The sequence below is a fragment of the Myxocyprinus asiaticus genome, chromosome 25, assembly GCF_019703515.2.
Source record: "Myxocyprinus asiaticus isolate MX2 ecotype Aquarium Trade chromosome 25, UBuf_Myxa_2, whole genome shotgun sequence".
Classification (NCBI taxonomy): domain Eukaryota; kingdom Metazoa; phylum Chordata; class Actinopteri; order Cypriniformes; family Catostomidae; genus Myxocyprinus; species Myxocyprinus asiaticus.
The window spans coordinates 14764746-14790100 of NC_059368.1; the positions used below are offsets into that span (position 1 = coordinate 14764746).

Genomic DNA, 25355 nt, shown 5'->3' on the forward strand with positions numbered 1-25355 from the left:
TCTGGGATGGCGTGAGGGTGAGTAAATTATGAGAGAATTTTTATTTTTGGGTGAACTGTTCCTTTAAGATCCTGCACTATTGACCATGTTAACTCCTTTGTACAAAAGGTCAGAATGTCACAAGATACTCTTTAAAACATTCCCAAATCATACTGAAATAAAATGAATCATCACATTTTAAACAAACTTATGGAGTCCATGCCAGCTCAAATGCATGCTGTCATTAAAGCAAATGGGAGCATACCAAATACTGAGAAGTCTAAAATGTGTTACTTTTTCATTTGAACGTTTCACTCAAATTGTAATAACAAATATAATTTACAAGGGGAAAAAATTTAGAAAACTGCAAAACCAGAAGCTTTTCACAAGTGTTCTCAGACTTTTGAACCCTTTAGTATGCATAGTATAGTCATATATACATGCATAGTCTTTGCATAAAAACATAATTGTGATGTAAGAATATTCCCTCACTACAAAAGTACTTTTCCACATTCCCTTCCATCTGAGTAAATCTTTCTGAAATCTGTAGTATAAGCCTGTGGCTCTTTGTGGTGTATGTTGTGCTTCAGCATAAAGCTGTGACATTGTGTTTGTGAAACAGATATGGAGCATAAGCTGCTGGAAGAACGATCTGCAAAGCACCAGTTGGAAAGCAGACTGATGCAGTTGGAAAAGGAAAACACAATATTAGACTGTGATTACAAACTAGCCAAACACGAGCTTCAGGAGCTCCGATCACTCAAAGAAAAATTCACTGAGGAGGTCTGTTTTTGTGTCTGCTTTTGCCTGTCTGACTGACTCTTGACTAAGGCTGTTTAAATGTCTGTAGGAATTATGTGTATATTTTGTGGTAATAAAGTATTAATTATTTCACTGACACTTTTGTCTGCTTACTAGAAATACAGAGATTAAATTGATACACAAATACGTAAAAAAAAACAAAAAAACATCCGAAAATACACACACAAAAAGAGATTGAATTGATACAGGAAATATATAATTTGTACTTAAAAACACACAACAAAAGATTGAACTGATGCAGAATATTTGTGTGACTTGCTGTCTGTCTAGCTGACTGACTGATGACTGTCTATTTATCTGTGTTATATATGTCTATCTATATCTCCCTGTTTTATTCTGTGCCTGACCTGCCATTAATACAACAGTTTGCATGTAGAAGTATTACTATATTAGAATGTAAATGAGAAAGACGTTTGATCTAATCAAGTCCTTTTGTGTGCGTGTGTGTGTGTGTGTGTGTGTGTTGCAGGTGGAGGTGTTGAGTGTGCGGGTACAGCAGGAGACTCAGAAGAAGACTCTGTTTCAGTCTGATATGAAAGTGCAGAGGCAGGAGATCAGCACCCTGCGCTCCTCTGAGAAACAGCTCAAACAAGAACTCAACCATCTACTGGAGCTCAAACTCAATCTGGACAAACATAATCAGGAGCTGCTCAGGTCAGTGTGTTACTGATCCACTCATAAGTTTTTCATGGGTTGCAGGTTTGTTCTGATTGGATCACAGACAGCTGGGAAGAAACAAAGCTAAATGTAGAAATGTATAAATAGGGTAATCAACTTTTAAAAGGCCATGCATCCAAGCAAACTCCACAGTATTTTGGCACAAATTCACTTTGCTAATACTAGTACAACTTTTAGTCAAGTCTGTGTCACAAGTATTAATATCATATACTAGGCCAAGTCGCATTTCTGCTGTTGTTAATGCATTTACCAAATTTTCCTATTCAGCATATGTACTCTTCTTCATTTTTTGGACCTAAGCAGTTAATGGTAATGTCAGTTAATTTCTGCTTTTGATTTCAAGGACATTTGTGTTTAATTTTGCAGAATTTTGGAACTGTGTTTGTTTGCAATTTTACAAGTAACATTTGTGAATCATCAGGTTTCTGTTCTCTCTGTTCAATCAGGGAGCGAGAAGAAGTGGATGTACAGCTAAAAGAGTTGAAGGATCAATTGGAAGCAGAGCAATATTTCACCGTACGTCTGGCTTGGTTTAGCATATTTTGTGAGTGAATGTGTGAAGGGTTTATCTGTGTGCAGGTGTCTGTTGATTGTAACTGTTTCTGCTTCCAGAAACTGTATAAAACTCAGATTCGAGAGCTGAAGGAGGAGAGTGATGAAAAGACTAAACTCTACAAAGATGCTCAGCAGAGACTGCTGGATCTGCAGGAAGAGAGGTGTGTGTATGAACTGACCCTTCGCTTAGCTCCGCCCCCCTTGACAAACTCTGCAGAACTTCCGATAGAAATGAATGGGAGATTGCCTTAAATGATGCTATTTTTGGCTAAATATTCTCATAAAAGGAGTTGACAATATTCTTGCATAAGCTGGAATGATGAGTGACACTGTAAAGTATATTTATCCGGCATTTTTGTGTATAAGAAATAGATAAATTACACCGTAATTCCATTGAAAACTGTGGAGACTGTGAATCAGAATCGAGCAAACGATCATCACAGTCACATATAAAGAGAAAAGCATAATTTGTTAGTGATTACACACCTGATATTATTAGTGTAAGTGAACAGAACTGCTCATAATGTCTCAAAGCATTCACTATGATGCTTTGAACTCCTTATTTACTTTACTAAGACCTGAATCAATACGTAAATTAATAAATGTTAACATATTAGCTTTAATTTACCTTGGAGCAAATGTAGGTGGCCTTGCCGATGTTATTCATGTTTATTTTGGAATGAGGGCTGACATAGCATGCTCTTCTCAATATTTATTTAAAGATTTTTTTCAAAAAAAAGAAAAAAACATGTATCCTCTCTGGGTTCCTCATGTCACTATTACAAGTGACCCAGCAACAATGTTTTTTTTTTACATTTTGTGGACCATCTCTGTAAAATTCTGTTTTAAACTACTCAAACACACATTACTACCGTAGACTCTTGTTGGAAAAAAGCAAATGCTTGTCAGAGAAATGGCGCACCGCAACAGTTGCTAAGATAGGATTGGTCATAAATGCTTTTAAGGCGGGGCTTAGTGAAGGGTCATTTATATGGAGAGCCGGCAAAACATACCTTATTTTAGTCAAGGGGCAACCAAACCCATGTTAGTCAGAGCACCTCCAATTGAAATGAATGTTAAGCACAATGTTAATTGATTTAGCCACAGCTTATATCCAGTAAAGAGAAAGAGCAGGGTCCAAAATTAACTTTTTGCCAAAACTGCCAATACATTTTTACCTTCCACAAATACTTCTTGCCTACACAAAACTTTATTTTGCATTATTATTAGCAACAAAATTATCAAAGCAAAGAAAGTTTAAAACACAATGGAAATCAACCACAGCACAAATTAAGCCACAACACATCATCACAATGCAACAGAAATAAGCTGGAACACAATAAATTAAGCCACAATAATACAAAATTAACAGAAAAAATATATATTTTTAAACAGTGCATTTGTTTGGTTGTGTTGTGGCTTAATTTTGTGTGTTGTGGCTTAATTTTGTTGTGCTGTGTTTTTGGTTTTCAGCCTTTATTTGCTTTGCTAATTTTGTGTTGTGCACCCCTGGGCTACCATCATTTTCCACTAAAGTTCAAGACATCAGAATATACATGAATCGTGAAAGATGTTTTCTTTAGTAGACAGTTTTAAACAAAGTCATCAGCCAACTGGTGAGTAGCTTCAATTTAGCATAGCCATTTTTTAACCAACCAAAACCAATTTTTTTCTGCTTTAATATTGGTCCCTGAGTAAAAGCAATAGACCTTATTCAGGCTAGTGCCATCTTTAGTGAGAATGACAACGGGGCTGTGAGGGATAGACTTACAGTCTCTTCAATGGGCTGTACTGCAGTTTAAAGTCTTTTTGGATCATTCTGCGGACAAAACATTGATAAAATATCTGTCCAAGAACATTTAGTATACAAAGAACTGCAGACAACATGAGCTGTGGAAAATCAGATGTTATTTAGGAGCTTTATACAGCTTTATACCATTCATACCATTGAAGAGATGGTATAAAGCTCCTACATCCCCCACACCCTTGTTGTCATTCCCATTAAAAATCAAAGATGGCGCTACCGTGAATACGGTCTACATGCTAGTGAAACCATATAAATTATAAATACAGCAGAAAAGTCTAGATGAACAAGAAAATAAGAGTTTGAGGGTTTTTGTGTGTCTACTGTATATAGGGACTCATTAGCAGAACAGCTGGAGGAGAGTCTGACGAAGGTTGACTCTGAGCAGTTGGCGCGCTCCATCGCTGAGGAACAGTACTCCGAGCTGGAGAAAGAAAAGATCATGAAGGAGCTGGAGATCAAAGACGTGATCGCCAGACATCAGCAGGAACTTGGCGAGAAGGACAGTACCATCAGCTCGGTGAGAAAGTGAGGGAGAGAGAGAGAGAAAATGAGAAAATAGGAATTTGGATTGTTCTTAATGTCCTTTTCTCTTCTGTGTAATATAAGCTGGAGGAGTCTAACCGCACACTGACTGTGGATGTTGCCAACCTGGCCAGTGAGAAAGAGGAGCTCAACAATAAGCTCAAACATCTACATCAACGTGAGTAGACTGCTGGACTAATGAATGGCACTTTCCTCGAATAGCGTACAAAATAGGGCCGGGGGCTCTTAAATAGTTTTTTGCTTTTTCAACTAATGAGAAGTGAAAGAGTTGATTGTCAACCTCAGGAGGTCAGATTTATACAAGATTGGGTAACAGGGTTGTACATTTCACCTAAATTAACTTGCTAGTTTTGGGACCAAATGTTAGTTTGTAGTTATTGCTAAATTTATATTTCCTTTTATTTAAATAGCTACTTTTAATGGTAGGTTAATTTTATGTTAGAAAATAGTGTATCTAATAGTTTTCACATGGGATATGTGCCTCTAATGGTTTAAAAGAAAAGTGAGGGGACACCAGTGTACTGTATTTTTGGAATGTGCCAAATGACACTGCTTATTATAGTAACATGAAATGAGTGATGTTATAAATGTGCTATAACACATTTATAAATGTATACACAGAGCTGGAGAAGGCCAGAGAAGATGAAAAACAGATGAAAGATTTGAAGCTGTTCTTTGAGAAGCAGATCCAATCTGAGAGAACCCTCAAAATACAGGTGTATATGGGAGGAAGTGAGGGTGGCCGAACACCTCACTTAAAGGGAAAGTTCACACAAAAATTAAATTCTGTCATCATTTACTCACTGATGTTGTTCCAAACCTGTATGACTTTTCTGTTCCTGTATGTAGAACACAATAACACATGAATGTATGTGTTATGTGTTCTACAGAAGAAAGTGGGTTTGTAACAACATTGGAGTGAGTGAATGATGACAGAATTTTCATTTTGGGTGAACTTTCCCTTTAACCTGTTGAGAAATATTTTAATGAAGGGTTTATAACTGTACATATGCTTTTTACTCTTAAATTGAGATTGTTTTCATAATTTTTAGAATACGTGTTGCTAGCATGTCTGAGGTAATTGATAACATCAACTGTCTGTATTAGGCTGTAAACAAGCTGGCGGAGGTTATGAAGAAGACGGGTGACAGGCCACGGCAAGGCATCGATACTGACATCCGCAGGAAGGAGAAAGAGAACAGACAGCTGCAGTTGCAGCTACGTACTGAGAAAGAAAAACTCAACAATGTTATGATCAAATACCAGAAGGAAGTCAATGAAATGCAGGCTGTGAGTTATACATACAACATCAGTGCAACAGAAATTTAAGTGTAGTCATGCAGTTAGTGCTGACCTGTAGCAGGCAGGAGATGAAGTAATGGTAAAAATGAGCAGTTTATTGAATAATGTTAGTTGCGTCTTTCTCAGTGCTCAGTTTGACTTCATCTGAGCTGCACAAATCAACAAGTGTAATTATACTAAGCAATGTCAGTGGAAAATAAGTGCTTCTCAACATTGTCTTGTGTAATGTTGAAGACCTTGAAATAAAGACAACACCTTATCTCTAACTTGTAAAGAAGATACAGCACACCACATAAGATTAAATGGAAATAGCAACAAACCACAGAAAGAGCAAAAAATATATTTCCCTGAATTTATTCTAATTTCAGTTTATTCTAATAATCTCTGGCTCCATCAGGAATCCCAGATCTGTCCAGAAATCCTTTCCTGTTTAGAATGGCAGTTCTTAAATAGTAATCCATTTCAACTCAAAGTGTTTCCCTCTGTTTGCAGATGATAGCAGAAGAATCTCAGGTGCAGCTGGAGCTGCAGATGGCTCTGGACAGTAAAGACAGTGATATTGAGCGTCTGCGCTGCCAGCTCACTTCTCTCAACATCCACTCTCTGGACACCACCAGCATCAGCAGTACTGGCAACGACCTGGAGCAGGATGGCAATTATCCAGGTAGTTATCTATGTTATGTCCCTGCAAGCACTGAACCGCCCGATGTGCTGATCACTGGTGACATACTGAATATTTTCTATGTAAAATAAATGCTGGTGATATACTGTAAAATTAAGCAACATTGTAAAAATTGCAGTGATTTTACTTCAGTTTTTATTTGGCCATTAAGTTTCCTAAAAAGCATGTCAATAGACTAGGTTCATGATCCCTGCTTGTCGCAACTTAAGTATGAGAGCATTGAAGCATGTAGCAAAAATGCTGTTAGAGTTAGTCGGTAAGTTCAGTTCATTTCGATGAATCAGTTCAAACTCTCCGTTTCAATGAATTGATTTAAAAGTCTAATTCATCAGTTTGTTTGAATTAGTCCCATCATAGTCATTCAAAAATGTTTGCAGAAGTCCCTGCAACATTGTTTTTGGCCACATACACACTGATACGTTTTCATTTGAAAATGCATTGATTTTGCTATGTTTATGCCTCTCATCCATACTAGAATGCTGTTTTCCTCCACCAAAATTTTTTTTTAAAGAGATTTTTGAAAGCGCTCTCTAGTACCACATACTTTGGAACTATGTCGTTAGGAAACTGAAAACTGAATTTTCAAATGAAAGAGGATTAGTGTGGACGTGGCCTTAGTAAAAAATAAATAGTAATAATAAATAGGTAAATATTGCTCTTTATTAAAATGTATTGGTATATTGGAGCATAAAATAATTAAAGTGATTAAAAAATAAATACCTTGTGTTCAGTAAGTGAAAAATAGTGTGGAAAACACACCTTGATTATTTTTAACTAGATTTTAAAGGAATATTCTTGGTTCAATACAAGTAAAGCTCAGTCAACAGCATTTGTGGCATAATGTTGACTACCACAAAAATTTATTTCGACTTGTCCCTCCTTTTCTTTAAAAAAAGCAAAAATCCTACCACCCCTGGAGTCGCGAATTCGAATCCAGGGCATGCTGAGTGACTCCAGCCAGGTCTCCTAACCAAATTGGCCCAGTTGCTAGGGAGGGTAGAGTCACATGGGGTAACCTCCTCGTGGTTCTCGCTCTCGGTGGGGCACATGGTGAGTTGTGTGTGGATGCCGCAGAGAATAGCGTGAAGCCTCCACACGCACTATGTCTCCGCGGTAACGCGCTCAACAAGCCACGTGATAAGATGCATGGATTGACAGTCTCAGACGCGGAGGCAACTGAGATTCATCCTCCAGCACCTGGATTGAGGCGAGTCACTACACCACCACGAGGACTTAGAGCGCATTGGGAATTGGGCATTCCAAATTGGGCAGAGCAGTGAGGGATTGGTTTTGTTGACAATACATCGTCATGGCAAGAAAGTTTATCACACTAAAATCATGTTAACATGCATATTGTTTACATCTTGTGTCTATACCTTTGAAATGGTGAGTATTTTAATGTTTACAGATTGGTCCCAATTTACTTCCATTGTAAATGTCTCACTGTAACCCAGATTTTGCTTTTTTAAAGAAAAGGAGGGGCAGGTCAAAATACATTTTTGTGATAATCAACTTTATGCCACAAATGCTGTCTATTGAGCTAAACTTGTATTGAACCTGGAATATTCCTTTAAATTTTAACTAGCCTAGATTATAACTGTTGTCTTCTTTATACTTCTCATTTTATTCATTGTTGTTCTTTTTTTGCGTAGATTTTAATCTACTTGGTTACATAAACAATCACCTTTTTAAGCCTTTTCTGGGTAATTCCATATACTGTATATCAAGGTATACAGTATAATATTATCAAAATGCTGTAAAAATATTGAGATATATTGTTCTTTTAGCTATATTACCCAGCCTTACTTATCAGTATATTTGAAAAATGCCACTCTGTCTCTCTTCTTCACCTTAGATTTGGTTAGCTTTTCGTTCTCTTTTTGTCTGGTCTACTCCACTATAATCACTCCTTATCTCTTTTATGATGTTCTTTTTTTCCCCTTGCTCATAATGGCTCACTGAAATTGTGCATCGTTTTACTACTTTCTTTTTTCTTCTTTCTTTCACTCTTTTCACTCCTTCCCTCTTTCTTTTATCATGATGCCACTGTAGTCCGCATCACACACTCTCACACCTCAGAGTCTATGTCCTTCACGTACCAGCGAAGCTCCAAGTCACTGTGTATTGATACCCGGCCATGCCAGATTGCCCCTCTGTTCCCCTCTGACTCAGAGGAAGAGGAGGATGAGGAAGAACATTGTGGGCCAAGGCCCGCCCTCACATATGAGAGGCCCACTGACCAAAAGCCTGCAGGTGACCCTGCATGAAAACATATCATTACGCAGACATACACGCACTCTGTCTTTAATAATCTCGTTCTGTGTCCAGTTCCATGGATGTGTCTCCAAACCTAGAGAGCTGCCTACCTAGACAGCATTTTTGGGGATCAAATGTTCAAATCAGGAAGTCAAGGTTTGGTTGGCTAGCATGGGCAGTCAGTCCCTGCTGGTAGTTGCTGGAACTGCTCTATTATTTGTACAAAAAGCATGTTTCTCCATTGACATACATTTAAAAGTAATCATGTATTCTGAAAGAAATTATATTTTTTGCAAGAAACATAGAAATCACAAATATTTCAGTGTCCAATTTTTCTGGGAAGGCTCTTAAAAGCATAATATGAACTTTGCCAATTGGCTCAAAAAAATTGTCTCGAACTGAGAGGCCATTAAATAAAGATGGATACTTTCTGGGCTGAATGTACCAGCTGAGCAACTGTTCAGATGAAAGGAAATGCTAACAAATAGCTTTCTCCAGGTATTGTAGACCTCCTTAGTTCGAGTGTGCCTATGTTGCTCAATGATGCTGCCTAGGTAGGCGGCTTACCAGGTTTTGAAACACATTCACAGTCTTTCTAATAATTTGGTTTGATGCTCATGGGTTTTTACATAATTTACATGATAATGAGATACTTCTCACCTTGTGTGTTTTAACACTACTGATAGAGCAAAACCTTTTCATTCCAGGAGACATTTGGTACAGATGTGTGTTCTGCAAATCAAAGCCATTTTCAAGGCCTAAAATTGTTTGAAGATAAAAAAATGATCTGTTTGATCATGTTCAGTCTGGCTAACCTGTGTTGCCTTGGAGTCTTATATGTAATTTGTAACACTCTCTTCTGTTTTTGTGTACAGATGCTAGTCTAGAGGGATGGCTCTCATTGCCTACCAAGAACACCAAAAGACTTGGCTGGGATAAGAAGGTAATGGTTCAGAAATAGTAAAGTTTTAAACTTCACAAGCCACATCAACAAAACCTCTCTGATCATCTGTGCATGTATCTCTGTGAATTGCAGTATGTGGTGGTAAGCAGCAAGAAGATCCTGTTTTATGAGTCAGAGCAGAACAGAGAGCAATCCAGCCCATTCATGATTCTGGACATAGAGTGAGTTTGAAATGCTGCACACACATTTCGTGCTCTCTTGAAAAGTTACTTTCAGCTAGCTGGAACAAGCTGGTTCATGATGGCTGTTGCTGGCCTCGCTGGTGGACCAACATAGGGATCTAGTGAAACTGGTCACTAAGGATGGTTTTTCTGGTGAAACTAGTTGACCAGGGAATTCTTGCTGGTTAAGCTAGTTAAAAATCAAGGTGGAGACACTGACTATTAGCATCCAAAACACAGCATATGCTGGTCTTTCTAGCAGGGGTGTGTGAAGAGTAGCAAACAATTTAATTTTTTAAATACTTGTAATAATTGTTACATTTTTCTGAAATGAATCGGAAAAGTCACGAAGACTTGTGTAGAGTATGTTTAGAGGAAAACCAGTTCACAAATCAGTCTGAATGATTCATACGAGAATCAGTCCGAATCAAAACGATTTTAAAAAATCTAAAATCTAGCATGTTCAAAAATCACAAATGATTGAAACGACATGGAAAAGTTATGTGGGAACCCTGTATTATAGCAGTGATATTTAGTAATATGATGGCAAATGTGTTATAATAATGTTATAAATCACATTAAACACTAAACAACTCAAAAACCTGCTGATAAATGGTTGCACTTACAAAGCAGTACCTAATCCAGTGTTTCCAGTTTTTTGCCACAGCACCATCAGTAAGGCTCAGGTATCCCTTCATCAAAACAAAACCAAAGATGTGTACAAAATGCTAAATGTCATATAAAAATATATAAGTAGCATTTATATATAAATATAATTTATGACAGTTATCCCAATGAGCCGTAAAGTGCACAATTATATTAGACTAATGCTGTTAATTTATACTGGGCCAAGGATATTCTAACTTGGTACATTGCGGAATATTAAAGGAATAGTTCAACCAAATATAAACATTTTCTCATCATTTACCTCATGCCATCCCAGATGTGTATGGATTTCTTACTTCTGGTGAACACAAACAAAGATTTTTAGAACATTTTCTCAGCTCTGTTGGTCCATTCAATGCAAGTGAGTGGTGGCAAGAACACTGAATCTCAAAAAAACACATGAAAGCAGCATAAAAGTAATCCATACAACTCCAGTGGTTAAATATATGTCTTCAGAAGCTGAAGATATGTATTCATATGGATTACTTTTATGCTGCCTTTGTGTGCTTTTTTGGACTTCAAAGTTCTGGCCAACAACTGACTGTAAAGAACAAAGTATATTAAAAGAGACATTTTCAATGACAGATTGATTACATGGATCTTATCTTTGGACACACATTAAACGGAACAAGTCAAGCCAAACTTTCACTCTCAACACAGAGTGAAATGTTCTCGGTGCTTAACTTCGCATACTAAAAGATGGATTTGGAGATTTTAAGATTGGATATGAAGATCGTGATTAATCAGAAATCTATATATTTACCTAGCCCTAATTCCTGTTTTTATTTTAAGTCATACATTTTGTTTTTAAGTGCAGTTAAGTATGTACCTTCGACTGGGAATCACTGACCTAATTCATTTATTATAATACATCCCTTCCTTTTTCCCGTCTTAGCAAACTCTTTCACGTGAGACCTGTCACTCAGACAGACGTGTACCGCGCAGATCCCAAAGAAATCCCACGGATTTTCCAGGTAACATGCTTAATTTGTGAATTGCGGAAATGCATACGCTGTATATTAAGAATGATTTGGACAATTCAGCATGCTTCAAATTTAACCTTACAACACCCTGTCTTCCTCTGTTCTCTCTATAGATACTATATGCTAATGAGGGAGAGAGCAAGAAAGAGGAAGTTGCTGTGGAACCATTATCGGCAGCTGAAAGGTCGTCGTTTATCCCACACAAAGGTCACGAGTTTGTGCCCACGCTCTACCACTTTCCCTCCAGCTGTGAAGCCTGTCCAAGGCCTCTGTGGCATGTCTTCAGGCCCCCACCAGCCTTGGAGTGCAGGCGCTGCCGTGTCAAATGCCATAAAGATCACATAGATCGAAAGGAAGAGGTCCTTGCTCCTTGCAGAGGTCAGGAGGTCACACTCACAGAGCATTGTGAATTCAGATTTATCTTCATACTCTAGATTGTTATACACATGTGAATTTTGAAAATGGACATGGGTGCTAGAAGACTTGCTGTAGCATTATTTGTGATGCTAGTATAAATTAGATATAAGCTTTAGAGCTTCCTTAACCTCCTGAGTCCCCCACGTGACTGCTGTGTGCATTTTTCATTTCCCTTTTTGATTTGTAACTAGTAGCATCTTGTTTCGCATTCACACGATGGGCAAGGAGGAGGCGGGAATTGGCTGAGCAGTCAACGTAAACTTTTAATAAACAAATGCACAGCGGGCCTGGGTAGCTCAGTGGTAAAATACGCTGGCTACCACCCCTGGAGTTCGCTAGTTCGAATCCCAGGGCGTGCTGAGTGACTCCAGCCAGGCTTCCTAAGCAAGCAAATTGGCCCGGTTGCTAGGGAGGGTAGAGTCACATGGGGTAACCTCCTCGTGGTCGCTATAATGTGGCTTGTTCTCGGTGGGGCACGTGGTGAGTTGAGCGTGGATGCCGCGGTGGATGGCGTGAAGCCTTCACACGCGCTATGTCTCCGTGGCAACGCACTCAACAAGCCACGTGATAAGATGCGTGGGTTGGCGGTCTCAGGCGGTCTCTTCATCCTCCGCCACACGGATTGAGGCGAATCTCTACGCAACCACGAGAACTTAAAAGCACATTGGGAATTGGGCATTCCAAATTAGGGAGAAAAGGGGAAAAATCCAAAAAAAAAATTTTTTTTAAACAAATGCACAAAATACAACACAAAACTGCTTTCCAGCATGACACAAAATACACACACACAAGACTGCTGCGTGTATCTCTCTCTCTCTCTCTCTCTCTCTCGAACTGGTGTTCCCGGCTCCTCTTTATCCCTCTCCTGGCTGATTGGGCTGATTCTGCTCTGGGTGTCCATTGTTATGGCCCGGCCATGCCGCCCTCCTCGTCACACACCTAAAAACAAGCAAAAAAATTAATAATTCTTGAGCATATAGTTTTCCTAAAAACTGATGTCCACATACACTATATTGCCAAAAGTATTCGCTCATCTGCCTTTAGACACATATGAACTTAAGTGACATCCCATTCTTAATCCATAGGGTTTACTATGACGTCGGCCCACCCTTTGCAGCTATAACAGCTTCAACTGTTCTGGGAAGATTTTCCACAAAGTTTAGGAGTGTGTTTATGGGAATTTTTGACCATTCTTCCAGAAGCGCATTTGTGAGGTCAGACACTGATGTTGGACGAGAAGGCCTGGCTCGCAGTCTTCGCTCTAATTCATCCCAAAGGTGCTCTATTGGGTTGAGGTCAGGACTCTGTGCAGGACAGTCAAGTTCTTCCACACCAAACTCGCTCATCCATGTCTTTATGGACCTTGCTTTGTGCACTGGTGCGCAGTCATGTTGGAACAGGAAGGGGCCATCCCCAAACTGTTCCCACAAAATTGGGAGCATGGAATTGTCCAAAATCTCTTGGTATGCTGAAGCATTCAGATTTCCTTTCACTGGAACTAAGGGGCCAAGCCCAGCTCCTGAAAAACAACCCCATACCACAATCCCCCCTCCACCAAACTTCACAGTTGGCACAATGCAGTCAGACAAGTACCGTTCTCCTGGCAACCGCCAAACCCAGACTCGTCCATCAGATTGCCAGATGGAGAAGCGTGATTCGTCACTCCAGAGAACGCATCTCCACTGCTCTAGAGTCCAGTGGCGGCGTGCTTTACACCACTGCATCCGACGCTTTGCATTGCACTTGGTGATGTATGGCTTGGATGCAGCTGCTCGGCCATGGAAACCCATTCCATGAAGCTCTCCACGCACTGTTCTTGAGCTAATCTGAAGGCCATATGAACTTTGGAGGTCTGTAGCGATTGACTCTGCAGAAAGTTGGCGACCTCTGCGCACTATGCGCCTCAGCATCCGCTGACCCCGCTCTGTCATTTTACGTGGCCTACCACTTTGTGGCTGAGTTCCCAATCGCTTCCACTTTGTTATAATACCACTGACAGTTGACTGTGGAATATTTAGTAGCGAGGAAATTTCACGACTGGACTTGTTGCACAGGTGGCATCCTATCACAGTACCACGCTGGAATTCACTGAGCTCCTGAGAGCGGCCCATTCTTTCACAAATGTTTGTAGAAGCAGTCTGCATGCCTAGGTGCTTCATTTTATACACCTGTGGCCATGGAAGTGATTGGAACACCTGAATTCAATTATTTGGATGGGTGAGCGAATACTTTTGGCAATATAGTGTATTTGGACAGCGGGACTAAATTGTGAAATTTGAAGTAATACCAAACTATCAGTTAGTTTGTGTCCAGGAGTGTTGATTATTCATGTTTTTGAGACGTTATAGACAATGTTATAGATTTTCTATAAAGCTGAATAAATAATTCAGATTAAAAATAATGGCTAGCATCATCAAATCACTGCCAACCATGTTAAAATAAAATTTTGCATTATAAAATTCTGAATTTATGTACTGATTATCATTGCCCCATGACTGCCAAACACGTTGAGCAGTCCAAACATCATCTGCCGCCTGAACTGAACTTTTAGTCGGATTTTAGGTGTGAATGCACTTAGCTGCATAGAAAGCTATAGGATGCACCCTTGCTCCCTATTTAGTAAATGACTTAACCTCCAGTGCTGTCTGTCTGCACTGGTCTCAGAACAGTTCAAAATGCACCTTATTTTCATCCTAACTCCATATAAAGCATCTGAAAGCAACATTTTTCAGCTTTTGCATGAATACATTTATTCTCAATGTGAAAAATGCACAGTAAATATACGGGAATGCATTTACTAATGTTAATGAATAGAACCATATTATACATCGATAAGAAAATAAAATACAACAAAATTTATATTAAAATGAAGCGAAATGACCCACAGATGTGTTAATGTTGAAAATTATTCAAAATAACTAACATGTTTTTTCGTCTTTTGAGGGAATGTGGTCCCATTTTCCACACATGTGGACATGTTTATTAGAGCACTGATGCTCGAAATATGAATGGATTTTTTAAAGCGGCATATCAAACAAAACTAGAGATGCTACTCTTTACAACCAAACAGGTTTCAATAAGAAAACTAAAAGAGGATTCTTACCAGAGGCACTTTCCCGTAGTAGTGCTTCCTAGAAATTAACGTCATGCTGTAATGTCACGTGACGCGGTGCACCAGGTTTAACCCTTAAATGACAGTGTAGAGTCCTGTGAACAGTATTCAGTCTTTTTAATTTATTTAAATTATGCGTTGTGCATAGTGCAGCCAAAATACAATATCCATACATGTGGAGGCTGGGTTGCACAAGGTTAAATGTCCTGTATGGGTATTGAACTCGAGAGAAGCAGTAGGGTCCAAAAGTCTGAGACCACATTAAAAGTCTGGGATTTAAAATCCCATTTTTAAGTTTTAGGATTTAGAAAAAATTTAAACAAAGTTGTGATGTAAGATATATAAAACATATTTAAGATTCTGGACTGTTTACGGGTTACTAATGAAATGTAAGGAAATTTGTGACATTGACTTTAATTCCTTTGTACAAAAGATCAGATTTCCTTGCTTTCATTGAAGCACACAAGATGCTCTTTGCAACATTCTCAAATCATGCTTGATAACATGGATCATCAGGTTTTGCACAGACTTGTGGAGTCCATTCCAGCTGGAGGACATTTTGTCATTAAACCAAAAAGTGGGACAAACCAAATACTAAGAATTACTGAACTACTTTTCAATTCAACATTTTCCTCAAATTATAATATAATTTGCAATTAAAATGTATGTATTAAATTAGACTTTTGTACCCCACTGTATCAACAGGCAGCGTAAAAAGTACTCTCATGTGTATGGAATACAACTGACCTGTCTCAAATTTTCTTTTCCAGTAAACTATGACATGTCAACGGCGAAAGACCTCCTGCTGCTTGCCAGCTCCACAGAAGAGCAGCAGAAATGGGTCAGCCGCTTGCTCAAGCGGGTCCCAAGAAAACCTGTAGCCCACACCCCAATTCTAGCTATATCTCCTCCCCCTTTCGAGGGATCTCCTCCACCTGGGCTGTCCCCTCAACCCTCTCCTCACCTGTCCCCCCGTTCCTCCCCCAGCATGTCCCACAGAGGAGCCATCAAAGTGCATTCCACCCGACAGCAGCACTCACCCAGCACCAGGTGAAAAGAACCAGAAGTGTATTATATGATGACTAAAGGGAGTTAATTGACAGTAGTAAATGTGGCGTGTAATTTTTTTCAATGTTAAAATTATTATCCCAGCTTAATATGCAGAGACAACTATAAGTAAGCCATCTATAGGTTAATTTAATCTAAAAGTGTAAACAGTGTGGCTCTGTGGCACACAATGTCAACACTGCTCTGTTTTAGCATCCCAACCAACCCGACACTATTGTCACTGTTCTCAATCCAGACCTTCAAAAATGTAAGTGCAGTTGTTACAGGGAAAAATAATGTTTGGTATTAGGTGTAAGTTTTCTTAATGTTCTGTGGTCACTGGTGGACTTATATCAGTCTTAGATGACACAGCTCTTCAATTAGCATTTACATGCATCATAACTATGTAAACAAAGACACTTTCAATAATCATTTATTTATTTATTTATTTTACACATTTGTAGTAGCTTGCACTCTTCCGGTCAACTTTACTTTTGAATTGCAGCTTAATTGTAGCATAATTGCTAATGATGTTACTCCTTATGATTAATCATTTGTGTTTGTGTTGTTCCTCATTTGCTAAATTAATTAAGGTAAATGTAGAAACTCTGGGTTCAACAAGTTAGATTTGGCTGTAAATTTCTGTAGGTCCTCAGTAGCTTTGTTTGTGCTGCTAACCTTTTCTAGCCCTGGCCCCATGCTCCGTATCATTCTTCACTGACCCGTTCACCTTTGACCTTTCCCCATTGTGCATAATTGTGGACAGTAAGTACACCACATGCCACATTACTGCTTATCAACCAGATGTTCTGCTGGCTTGTGCAGCCCTAAAACATCCCCTTCAGATGTTTGACTGTCTGTTCTGTTCTCTGTAGAGGAATTAAAGGGATAGTTCACTCAAAAATGAAAATTCTGTCATAAACCCGTATGACTTTCTTTCTTATTCAGAACACAAGAGGAGGAATTTGAAAGAACATCCCGTTCGCTGTTGTCAATAGAATGGCAGTGGATAGTGCCTCATTTTAAAGCTTAAAGAAGTACCCAAATGTATTATAAAAGTAGTCCATGCAACTAGAGAGTCATATTTCAAGTCTTCTAAAGGCATATGGAAGGGTTTGGTGAGAAACAACCTACAATTTAAAGGTACACTCAGTATTTTTTCTTTTCCTCATTTATAAAATATTACTTCTAAAGAGAATAGTAATTTTGAGACATATGTATAAAATCATGACCACTCATGTGAGATGACTAGTTTTTATTCTACATGGAGCAGGGTCTCCTAATGGGGGCAGCCATGTTAAGGCCAATTCACACTGCCCCAACAAATGCCAGCAAACACCACATCCAACACTTGTTTGGTTTTGTCGGATCAGTGTGATCACCCTGTTGCCATTTTTTGGCATTCGTTGGCATCTGTTTTCACCAATTCAACAAGTTTAATTGCTGTTTGTCAAATCTTGGAATGTTTAAGCAGTATGGTATGATTTTCGAACAAACTCTGACGGAATCTGACTTCATCATGAACCGTTGCCATGACAATGAGGTAAGCGGCCCTGTCAACTCACAGAAAATGAATGCGCGCGACCGCACCTGCATTGATAGAGCAGGAGATACAGTCAATCACGAATAATTACATTTTTGTTGCAAACTTGTTAAAGAATTCTGTTCCTTTCTAAAGAAAACAATGTTATGTTAGTGTTGGGTTCAGCAGATTGTGTGGATGACACGCTTGAGGGAATATGTACAAATAGGCAAGACACGGACGGAGATTAATTTGTGCTGAAGCACTCTTTTCACTCGCATAAACACAGATCCTTTATTTCTTAAAATATTATTGCAGTTTCTGCAGAACTGCAATAATAACTTATATCTGCAATAATATAAAATATTAACTTTCCCCACATTTTGTGGACAAAACTTATGTGTAAATGTTTATTTTATTTTTGTCGTCCTCTGACAGAACTTTCGGAATGAATAAGTTCTCTGCAAACACAACACGTTTTAAAATATAGTTGTGTTTAATAGGTTATAGCCTAACGTCTCTACATGCTGAAAATGTTTAATCAATTGCACATAATGTTTATATTTTAAATCATGCATGTTTGGCTTCATTCGCAACCTCCTTCCTTGTCAATCATCTTCAGAGGCGAACAACGACACGCAAAGATTTAAGTTTGTTGGTGTTTGTTGGATCGGTGTGAGCACGACAGTTTTGTTTCTCAACATTCTAAATACAACAGCCAACTTTAGAATGTTGGAAGTGTTGGTGTCTTTTGCCATTTGTTTGGGCAGTGTGAACTGCCCTTTAGAATCACACGACCAGTTAAATACTACTCACTTAATCTCAGTAACTGCCCTGTCACTCTCAATCATGGATTAAATTAATCCTGGTTTACTGTGCATAGTTAATTTCTACGATGGCACTGGTAACTGAAAACTATTGTATGAATGATGCTGCATCCAGGCCACTAGGTGTCAGTGTAAGCCATACATCGACATATTTAAAAAAAATTACTGAGTGCACCTTTAAGTCATTTTCCAGTAAAAATCTTGATGTCCCTTGCACCTTCATGAGCGCTAAGAGAGAAGCTTGTTCACAGTGTTTGGTGTTCACGTGAGAACTTGCACTGTTAAGCCACTTCGTATCATTGTGAACAAGCGTCTCCCAAATACGGCCTGATATGTATTAAAACATATACTTTTGTGTTCCGTATAAGAATGAAAATGATAGGTGTTTGGAACAATATGAGGGTGAGTAAATTATAACAGAATCTTCATTTCTGGGTGAACTATTCCTTTAAATGCGCCTGAAATAACTTTCGCTTGAGTGTCGCTGTGTAAAAACGACCACTAAAAATACAATCCCTTTTACCCTGTAATTTACATAATATTAGCATTTAACTAATACCGAGTTGTGATTTTTCAACCTAGCATCTGATTAAATATCAGACTTTGACATAAAGGAAAAACGCAACTGCCCACAGCTGCTTTCAAAGCCGCCAGTCCTAGGAATTTTCTGCAAATGTCGTGTACTGTGTTTATATTTGTCACAAAGGACAAAACAATTATGAAGGTTCTTTTGAAGGCATGGGATTTGTGGATTATTGGTTCAAAGAATCTTGGTCTTCCTCCTTTACAGTCTATTTAAAATGCCAAAAAATGTCACATTAGCTTTATATTACAATTATTAGTAAACATCAGTCACTCTCCCTTTTTTGATAACTTTTAGAGCTCAAAGAAAAACCTTTATTTGTAAACCCATACTTGCTGGATAAAAGGTGAAGGCCATCATTTTTTAATTCTGATTTCCACATAATGGAATGAACTTTTTATATGAGCCCAAATGACTCCTCTTTTGTTCCAGATATCTTGAGTTGGGCCTGAAGGACTGGGGTTGGTCTCTTGAGGTTGAAATGGATGATGACGATGTATTAGACTTCTGAAGAGTTGAGAGTTTGTGGGGAAACCACAGTGGTGCCTTAGCATGTGTTGTGTGTGGTTTTCAAGCAGGTTTATTTTGTATTGTATTAGTAGTGTGCTTATGTTTTGTTCCCACTGTAATGAACTAAAACTAGGGTGCAAGTTTTACTCGTGGATGTGTTTGTGCACTAATAAAAGTGGACTTGTATGTGCATGTTTGGCTGAATTAAGGACCTTTGGCTTTGTTTAGTTGAAAGGGATGTATTTGCTGTTGTTTACTGCTGCATGTGGTAGAATATGAAATGTGATGTGTATGCCATATTTAATTCTTAGATTTTTTTTATACCTGCTCATTAAACATTGACTTCAACTCCCTCTCTCACTCTCCCTCCATCTTTTTTTTTCTCTCTCTCTCTCTCTCACCTTAATTTCAGTTAACCTTGGTGAAGTCCGGATAGGTGATTATCCATCTGGGAACGATTACATCACAGAAGAAAATGACATACTGTTCATTTTGGCAAATGGCAGGATGTCCAAATGCCAAACAAGTACAAATGATTGAGGGGCCTTATATGGCTTGTGCATTATTAAATATATCACCTAAAGGGTGTGGTTTAATTTTAATTTTATGTCATTTAAATTTCTTCCTAAACATGATATTCTTTAAAGTAACTTTTTAAAGTAAAACCATTTTAAAGTTTAGAGGTTACTTTTATCTCCAAACAAGGTTGTCAGTATGTGTGTGTGTGCGTGCCTGCGTGTGTGTGTGTGTGTGTGTGTGTGTGTGTGTGTGTGTGCGCCCTTGTGTGCGTGTTTGAAGCAGAATATATACTTTAGCTCCACAATTATATGATAATCAAGTATTATATATATTTTGTTTTGTTTGAAAAAAAAAAAAAAAAGACAGATATTTAGTGGCACAAATTATATTTTTATCATTCATTATATGAAAAAATACTTTATGCAAAATGCTTTTCAAAGAGCCATTAGAAAGCATTAATTAGCTGTTTGCCAGAAATATCTGCTCAAAATATAGCATATGCATTGAAGACATATCATTATTGATATGACATGATGCAAAAATGCAATCCATATAACATTTTAACATTTCATTATACTCTGCTACAAAAAAAAAAACAAAAAAAAAAAAAGACTTTTGTGTTTGCATAGTGGAATATGAAGACCTCCAAACCATTTTCTGTGTTTTATCTAAGCAATAAAATGTACAGATAATTGCCACTGACAAACTATTGAGACATGTTGTGAAATTGTTAATAAAAGTTTATTTGATGGTAAATGATTGACTGACTGTGTGATCCCTACTTCATCTGTAACATTTATAAAAGCAGGAAATTACTCAAAAAAAGTAAATCATTACAAATGACTAATTACTACTCTAAAACTGTAATCAGATGAATGACTTCACTGATTACTTAACTGCTAATTACTTTTAAGTTACTTTCTAAAACACTTCACAGAAAGTGTGGTACTATTTTTGAGGATATAATTTGGTCCTATTATCAACCATAGCTTTATATGGTTGTTGTTTAAAGGGATAGTTCACCCATAAATTACAATTCTCTCATAATTTACTCACCCTCATGCCATCCCAGGTGTGTATGACTTTCTTTCTTCTGCAGAACACAAATGAAGGTTTTTAGAAGAATATATCAACTCTAGTTCCTCACAATGCAAGTGAATGGGTGCCAAACTTTTGAAGCTCCAAAATCCTCAAAAAGGGAGCATAAAAGTAATCCATATGACTCCAGTAGTTACATCCATGTGTTCAGACACAATATGACAGGTGTGGGTGAGAAACAGATCAATATTTAAATAAACAAAATGTTTGTCATATATTCTCCTCCCTGCCCAGTAGGGGGCAATATGTACGAAGACTGTGAATCACCAAAAACAGAAGAAGGAGAAAGTGAAAGTGACTTCAATATTGATCTGTTTCTCACCCACACCTATTGTATCACTTCAGAAGATATGGATTTAACCACCAGAGTCATCTGGAGTACTTTTATGTTGCCCATATGTGGATTTTGGAGCTTCAAAATGTTGGCACCCATTCTCATGCATTGTATGGACCTACAGAGCTGAGATATTCTTCTAAAAATCTTCATTTGAGTTAAGCAGATGAAAGAAAGTCACACATCTGGGATGGCATGAGGGTGAGTAAATAATGAGAGAATTGTAATTTTTGGGTGAACTAACCCTTTAAGGGCCCTACATGCAATTAATAAATCTATTAATTCATTTATTCCAAAATTAAGCCAAATTCAGTGACTGAACAGTACAAACAGCATACAATCAATTCTACAAATTTTATTCTTCAAATACTTTTGTAGATTTCAATGTTTATGGGACATACTGTAAAACAGGTTAGAAACCAAAAAGTCTCTGGTGTGGTCATTTTGGAGGATGTTGAAATATTGGGACATGTATTTGCCTTTACTGGAACACAAAAACTAAAATATGAAAATGTGAAAAAATTAAACATGTTGCCTTTATTGACATTTACCAGGGGTTAAAAAGTTTTGTTTGCAAGCATGCAGGAAAACCCTTGGTCAATACACTTTTTGAGTGAGTGAATGATTCACAAGAATCAATGAATAACCATCCGATGTTGCACAAGAACTTGAACCAGACGTGGACCTGGAAAATCCTTGTTTACATGTTGACTAATATAATATCTTTTTTGAGTTATAAAAGCAAGATCAGCTCTTTATGTTAAAAAAAGAAGTTATATCTTCTTAGAAAGAACCTGACTCTTGTCACTTATTATTTTCTAAAACTTGCTGTGGTACTTATCTTTCACGGCTCCAGTGAGTTTGCCGGTTTATTATTTATTTTGTTTTTCTCTCTCCCTCATGTCTTGCAGGCCGAGCCGGCACGCATGATCAGTGTTTCCATGGGAACATTGATCGTTCCCAGGAAGGCGCTGATCATGCCGCTGATTAACGTGCTAACTACGCCTGTTCCAATCTGATTGCACTCCCTACTTAATCCTTGTATGCCCTCACTGTCTTTGCTAGATTATTGTTAGTGCTGTCAAGTGGCTAACCACTAGTTGGTGCTGTCTCATGGATCTGTTGGTTGCCTGTCTCTGCCCATGTGTCGGGAAGTGTGGTTACCTTCCAGTTTGCTGTACGCCTGTCCTCGCGGCCCACAAATCGCCAGTAGAGGATTCCTCGTCTCTGCCCGCATGTCGGGAATATGACTACCCTCCTTCTTCCGGGATTTGTTCTCTGCACCACACCACACTTCAGCGGTCACTTCCTACAGATCTGCTCCTGATTTCCACACCTGTCTAGGAACACACTCCTACTTTGCCCACTGTGCGGCTACTACGCGCACACAGACTCGTTCTGCATCTCCTGCTACTGCAGCTGCTGCTGGGATTCTAATACTTTGCAAGCACAGTTTATGCTGACATTTGTTGTTAATAAATCCTTGAACTGTTCTTCTGCTATTGGGTCTCTGTCTCACTCTCGCTCTGACACTCATCTGCTTTTCCCTTGTGCAAAACAGTGTCTCACACCCAGTACAATACAGATGTGTCTTAAGATCCGATGAGGTCAGAATAATTTGTCTTCATGTTAACTTCACATGTTTACCTAGGAAGGCTTTCCAAGTTAAAACTACATACCTCAGTGTCTGCTTCAGCAATTTGAGCTCCATAATGTCCGATGACCTGAAGACCTTTTCCTATCTGAGGGACCTTGATCTGATTAAAACCGAGCTGTGCAAATTACCTGCCGACCTGCTGAAGGGCCTCTCTAATCTTCACGGGTTAGACCTTACAGGTACTTGCCAATAGCTTATTGTGTGTGTGTGTGTGAGTGAGAGAGAAAGTAAATGCGTAAATGTCTTAAAAATGTAAAGTTAGTTCTGAGAAAAAGTCCAGCACTTGTTTGCAGATGCCTCATTATTTAATGTGGCTTAGTTGTTCTAATTCTCTTTGGAGCCAATATATTTCCGAGTATTTCCATTTTAAAAATTCTAATCCGAGTCTAATTTGCTTCCATCATAATAGGTAACAAACTGACAGCTTTACCATCATGAGTGTTTTATCATTCTCTTGTGGAGCTCATACTCTCAAATAACCTGCTCTCTGAGGCAGATGCTTACTGTGTGCCTGTAAATAGCTCTATCCAGAGGTTGGATTTATCGTCTAACAAATTTACGCAGTTACCTGTGGCCCTCCTGGAAAGACTCAAGATCTCAAGAGCTTAGACTTAAAATAAATAAATAAATAAATAAATAAAAATAAAAAAACAGCTGGAAGAGCTGGCCTCTGGGGCACTGAATTTCCTGTCCAAACTTGAGTCTCTGGACCTGGTGAACAACAAATTGAAGTCCATAGATGCATCAGCTTTCCATGGTAACCCGAACCTTTGCCAGTTGTTCTTAGGTTGTAACTGTTTGGAGATTTTGCCTGCTGGACTCTTTCTTCAGCAGAGTGAGCTTGTTTTCCTTGACCTCAGCAACAACTACCTGAAAAACCTAATGCCAAGTATATTGAATGGGTGTTTATACGCAGTATTTTCTGACAATCCTTAGCACTGCAACCCTGGTTTGGCACATCTATGGCACTGGGTGTGTAAGAATGAAAATAGACTTTCATGGTGATAGGGTTATTTGTCAAACACCTGAACACTTGAAGGGTAGAAACACTACAATTTCTGCCACAGAGCTTGAGATCAATAAGTGAATTACAGAATCAGAATGAGCTTTATTGCCAAGTATGCTTACACATACAAGGAATTTGTCTTGGTGACAGGAGCTTCCAGTGTACAACAATACAAAAACAGCAGCAAGACATAGATAATAATAATAATAATAATAATAAAAAACTAATTATACACATACGTACAGACACACATACATACATACACATGGGTAGTGCAAATCTAATAAAATCTGTTATGTACAGTGTAAATACAAATCTGTTATGTACAGTGCAAATTTAATGTAATTTTTTTCATATTCATGTGATTATTTGTACCAGTAATCACATCCAATCACATGTTTTTGAAACCTCAATAAATTACAAACGATGTTTGTAAGATGTTAAAGCTTTTTTTTTTTTTTTTTTTTTTTTTTTAACAGAACCCTAGACTTGTAAAAACTATAAAAATTTTAAAGCTTTTCAAATTCAGATATATGCCCTTTTATTAATTTTATTTAATTATTTTTTGGGTGCTTTGTATCTTTTAATTTGTTGTATTGTCTAAACTACTTGCATTTCTTTTTTCTACATATTGTCATTGCTGCAAATGCAAATAAAAACTTGACGAGAGATAAAAAAAATACGCTGCATCATAAAGGTTCGGGGGGAAGGGTTTAATTTAAAATAATTTGTTATAATTTGTTGAAGGGAATCAATAAAAATTGTTAATAATAAAAAAAAATTACAAATCTGCGCCACTTTAACCCTTCTGAGGCTCCCGAGTATTTTTAATTTTTTCATATCCAGATCACCCGACTTACTACTTTTTCCCATACCACCCCATCTTATGTTGCTGAGTTGATTAATAAATCACACTCTTCAACATGCCATCTTGATCCTGCACCTACTTCTCTCCTTAAATGTTCTCTTCATGATATCACTACTCCTATCTCTCACCTGATTAATACATCACTCATTTCTGGTATTGTTCCATTAGGTTTAAAAACAGCCGCTGTCTCCCCTATACTCAAGAAACCTGGTGCTGACCCAGGTGTATTGGAGAATTATAGGCCTATTTCCAACCTTCCATTTGTGGCCAAGATCCTTGAGAGTGTTGTTGCTTCCCAAATTCAGGAACACCTGAAGTCCAACAATCTCTTCGAGCCCTTTCAGTCAGGTTTTTGCTCACTACACAGCACGGAAACAGCTCTATTAAGGGTAGTAAATGACCTTCTCATTTCTGCAGACACAGGTTCACTCAGCATTCTTCTTCTAGCTCGATCTTA

The 25355-nt window shown here is 38.2% G+C and overlaps 1 protein-coding gene across 5 annotated transcripts in view; it reads left to right on the top strand.

The window, feature by feature from the left end:
• The window catches only part of LOC127416177 (rho-associated protein kinase 2-like), a 46408-nt gene extending 25717 nt beyond the window's left edge, over positions 1–20691 (top strand). The window contains exons 18-34 of one of the 5 annotated variants that reach the window (XM_051655376.1): positions 602–762; positions 1271–1455; positions 1926–1995; positions 2092–2195; positions 4172–4358; positions 4448–4541; positions 5006–5100; positions 5492–5674; positions 6179–6350; positions 8421–8621; positions 9500–9567; positions 9661–9749; positions 11311–11389; positions 11512–11776; positions 15698–15977; positions 16662–16739; positions 19829–20691. In XM_051655376.1, the coding sequence (XP_051511336.1) occupies positions 602–762; positions 1271–1455; positions 1926–1995; positions 2092–2195; positions 4172–4358; positions 4448–4541; positions 5006–5100; positions 5492–5674; positions 6179–6350; positions 8421–8621; positions 9500–9567; positions 9661–9749; positions 11311–11389; positions 11512–11776; positions 15698–15977; positions 16662–16695 (2267 nt within the window). In that variant the 3' untranslated portion in view covers positions 16696–16739; positions 19829–20691. Of the gene's footprint in view, positions 1–601; positions 763–1270; positions 1456–1925; positions 1996–2091; positions 2196–4171; positions 4359–4447; positions 4542–5005; positions 5101–5491; positions 5675–6178; positions 6351–8420; positions 8622–9499; positions 9568–9660; positions 9750–11310; positions 11390–11511; positions 11777–15697; positions 15978–16661; positions 16740–19338 lie in introns of all 5 variants that reach the window. The other 4 variants (XM_051655375.1, XM_051655374.1, XM_051655377.1 and 1 more) reach the window with 4 other exon arrangements.
• Positions 20692–25355: the final 4664 nt, after the last annotated feature.